Source organism: Emys orbicularis, chromosome 1 (genome assembly GCF_028017835.1).
Source record: "Emys orbicularis isolate rEmyOrb1 chromosome 1, rEmyOrb1.hap1, whole genome shotgun sequence".
NCBI classification, from domain to species: domain Eukaryota; kingdom Metazoa; phylum Chordata; order Testudines; family Emydidae; genus Emys; species Emys orbicularis.
In genome coordinates this window covers 163,705,896-163,709,702 of record NC_088683.1, presented here as the reverse complement: position 1 = coordinate 163,709,702, position 3,807 = coordinate 163,705,896, and the positions used below count along the sequence as shown (strand labels likewise).

General features: G+C 55.2%; 1 protein-coding gene across 1 annotated transcript; it reads left to right on the top strand.

Moving 5' to 3' along the window:
- On the top strand, window positions 1–3,118 carry LOC135873047 (apovitellenin-1-like). The gene is made up of 3 exons (XM_065397522.1): window positions 1–61; window positions 1,360–1,522; window positions 3,010–3,118. Exons 1-3 carry the CDS (start codon window positions 1–3, stop codon window positions 3,116–3,118), a joined length of 333 nt encoding a protein of 110 aa, XP_065253594.1.
- The last annotated feature ends 689 nt before the right edge of the window (window positions 3,119–3,807 follow it).

The following is a 3,807-nucleotide window of genomic DNA, read 5'->3' as shown; positions in this document are numbered from 1 at the left end:
ATGCTTCAGTCCAGGGCTTTGGCGGTGGCTCTGATTCTGCTCCTCAGCACCAGTCTCTCTGGTAAGTCTTAAAACCCTTCAGGCTGGCGGGGATATTCCTCAGCTTTATATGCACTTAACCTGCTTTGCACAAGTCTATCCCAGCCATGAACTAGGATTAGGTAGAGGGTAGAGTGCATGAATTTTCATTGTGACTGGGAGTGTGAAGCCAGTTACTAGTGCATCCTCCCACACCCACGGCTTAGTGGGGAGTATCTTAGCACTGTGTTCTGCTGTCTAAAGTCCCACTGCATGTACAGGTATGAGAACGCTGGCTGTGCTGTTTAAGTTTCTGCAACATGTAGAGACTGAAGGTTTGTTGCCTAGAACCAGTGTTCTAGAGCAGGGGCGGGCAAACTTTTTGGCCTGAGGGCCGCATCGGGTTTCGGAAATTGTATGGAGGGCCGGTTGGGGAGGGGGTCGTGGCCCGGCCCCCACCTCCCATCTGCCCCCCCCCCCCCGGGACTCCTGCCTCATCCAACCCCCCCGTTCCCTGACGCCCCACCCCCAGGAACCCTGCCCCATCCACACACCCCCGCTCCCTGGCCCCTGACCGCCCCCCGGATCCCCACCGCCCCATCCAACCCCTCCTCTCATTTCTGATGGCCCCCCTGGGACCCCTGCCCCATCCAACCACCCCTTCTCCCTGTCCCCTGACTGCCCCCAGAACCCCTGACCCTGACTGCCCCTTGCTGCCCCATCCAACCCCCCCTCCTTCCTGACTCCCCCCCCCCGGGACCCCTGCCCCCAATTCAACCTCCTGTTCCCCCCCCCGAGCCCTATCCACACCCCAGTCCCCTGACCACCACCCCGAACTCCCCTGCCCTCTATCCAACCCCCCCTGCTCCGTGCCCCCTTACCGCGCTGCCTGGAGCACTGATCGCTGGCAGCGCTACAGCCGCGCTGCCCAGCTGGAGACGGGCCACTCCACCACCATGCAGCACAGAGCACTGGGTCAGGCCGGGCTCTGCAGCTGCGCTGCCCCAGGAGCTCACAGCCCCGCCGCCCAGAGCATTGCGCCGGCGGCGGAGCGAGCGAGCTGAGGCTGCAAGGGAGGGGGGACAGCTGGGGAGGGGCTGGGAACTAGCTCCCAGGCCAGGAGCTCAGGGACTGGGCAGGATGTAGTTTGCCGTAGTTTGCCCACTTCTGTTCTAGTGTGTGGATCCTACACTTGGACACTGGCCTTTGAATTCTGGGGAGACTTTGAATCCTGCTACAGTCTTCCAGCTGGTCTCTTTCCACTGCACCTCTTGGGAGAGCTCAGTGCTATCATGGAAAATGGTCATTAAAGATGATTAATATTCTCTTCCTCCTCCCCAGAAGTGGGTGCTAAGGCAATCTCAAAGAGACACGTCCGTCGTGACTGGCTGATCATACCGGATTCAATTGCATTTTACATGTACGAATCTGTGAACAAAGTGTCCCCAAAAGCTGGTCAGTTCTTGGCGGAAGCTGTTCAGACTCCAGTAATCCTTGAGATCAGGTATGAAAAGGTTTCCTCTATTCCTGGGGTGGCTTATGAGGAAATGGGGAGGATTAACTACATTTCCATACAGAGAGATCTTTGGGACAACAAAAAGAACCACTCATCATAGAGTAAACATTATGAAACCCATATACCAAAGCATATTTCTCCTCTCCTCCCCCCCCCCCCCCCCCGGTCGGTCCTTCCTACTTAGACCAAGAAATGTAATCAAGTGCTTAAAGCAGAAGAAACGGAATCAGAAAATCTCTGTTCTAAGAGTGACTCTAGAACAGAGGTGGGCAAACTATGGCTCGCGAGCTACATCCGGCCCGCAGGACCGTCCTGCCCGGCCCCTGAGCTCCTGGCCCGGGAGGCTAGCCCCTGGCCCCTCCTCCGCTGTCCCCCCTCCTCTGCAGCCTCAGCTGCTTGCTCCGCCACCGGCGCAATGCTCTGGGTGGCAGGGCTGTGAGCTCCTGGGGCAGCGCAGCTGCAGAGCCTGGCCTGACCCGGTGCTCTGAGATGCGTGATGGCTGCAGCAGCAGCGTGGCCTGTCTCCAGCTGGGCAGCACGGCTGTAGTGCCTCCAGGCAGCGCGGTAAGGGGGCACAGAGCAAGGGCGGTTGGATAGAGGCCAGGGGAGTTCGGGGTGGTGGTCAGGGGGCGGGGGTGTAGATAGGGGTCGGGGGCAGAACAGGGGGTTGAATGGGGGCAGGGGTTCTGGAGGGGCAGTCAGGAAGGAGGAGGGGGGTTGGATGGGGCAGGGATTCCGGGGGGACCGTCAGGAATAAGAGGACGGGTTGGATGGGGCGGCGGGTGGCAGTCAGGGGCGGGAGCCCGGGGGCGGTCAGGGGACAGGGAGCAGGGGTGTGTGGATGGGGCAGGGGTCCCGGGGCGGGGGGCATCAGGGAACAGGGGGTGTTGGATGGGGCAGGAGTCCCGGGGGGGGGGCAGATAGGAGGTGGGGGCCAGGCCACGATCCCCTCCCCTAACCGGCCCTCCATACAATTTCTGAAACCCGATGCAGTCCTCAGGCCAAAAAGTTTGCCTGCCCCTGCTCTAGAACTAACCTTATCATTAGAGCTGCTTGGACCATGTTATCTCTCCTTCCCCCTGGAAAATTTTGACTTTTTGTCCAAATGAGAAAAATCAGGGGGTTGGGCAGAATTTTTCAGTTTTCAAATGAAAAATTGAAATTTTTGACTAGGAAAGCAGGGGTGGTAAATATCTATTCCCCAGGTAACGGATGATGGCAGGCAGAAACAAGAAGTGTGCACACCTGGGGGATACACAGTTCTATATTGCTACTCACAGCCACACACCTATCTTCCTCCTGAGTTGAATCCCTACAGGGCAGTTCAAGAGTCCCACAGCCATATTAATGGACTCATTTGCCAGGACTAATTTGTCCCACAGGCAAATATGAGAGAGTGGCAGCCCTATGAAAATAGAAACAGCGGGTACCCCACCCAGACATGTACCTTACTGATGTGTTACTGTCTCCTACAGGAACTTCCTGATGAAGGAGACCTCTAAAATCAGTGTGCTGGCAGAACAGCTGATGGAAAAATTAACAGGTCTGTGGAAGAAGAAAGAGGAAGCCCCAGCCCAGCAGTAGAATTGAGACAAGTCACAAGGCCGCTTGACATAAGTAATTAGAATGTGCAGTGTTCCCTCTCCTTATGAACTGAGATCAGCTACTACCATAGAATTTCAGAGTAGCAGCCGTGTTAGTCTGTATCCGCAAAAATAACAGGAGTACTTGTGGCACCTTAGAGACTAACAAATTTGTTAGTCTCTAAGGTACCATAGAATTGTTGTCCCTGATGATGTCACTAGAAGGGGTGGGAATACCAGCTTCAAAGATCAGAGAACCTGTCTCCCTGGGGGGGCAGGGGGGGAGGGAGGAAATGCACTATCAAAGTCGCTGCTGGATGTGGGAAAGGGAATAGAAGGAAGACAGATTCTGTAGTTGAATCTTGAAAGCCAATTTCTCCTTCAACAATTGGGTCACTTGACCTTCCACCTCACCCCAATAAAGTTTTGGATGTGTTTATAGTTCAGTTGTTTCCTCCTTTGCATTAAATGTTTAAGTGGGTGGTGGTTTTATAACATCTTGTTCTGCTGCTGTGAGAGCTGATATGATGTAAGGAAAGTGATAAGGCTCAACTGTTATCAGTGATACTAAGCATCAGCCAGACAAGTGTAACCAAAATCAGACACTTCCCCTCACCACCTTCCTCGTAGGGGGTCACCTGACCTGTGGTGTAGTCTTTTGGGGGCACTTGGTAGCATGCCAGCTGTAAC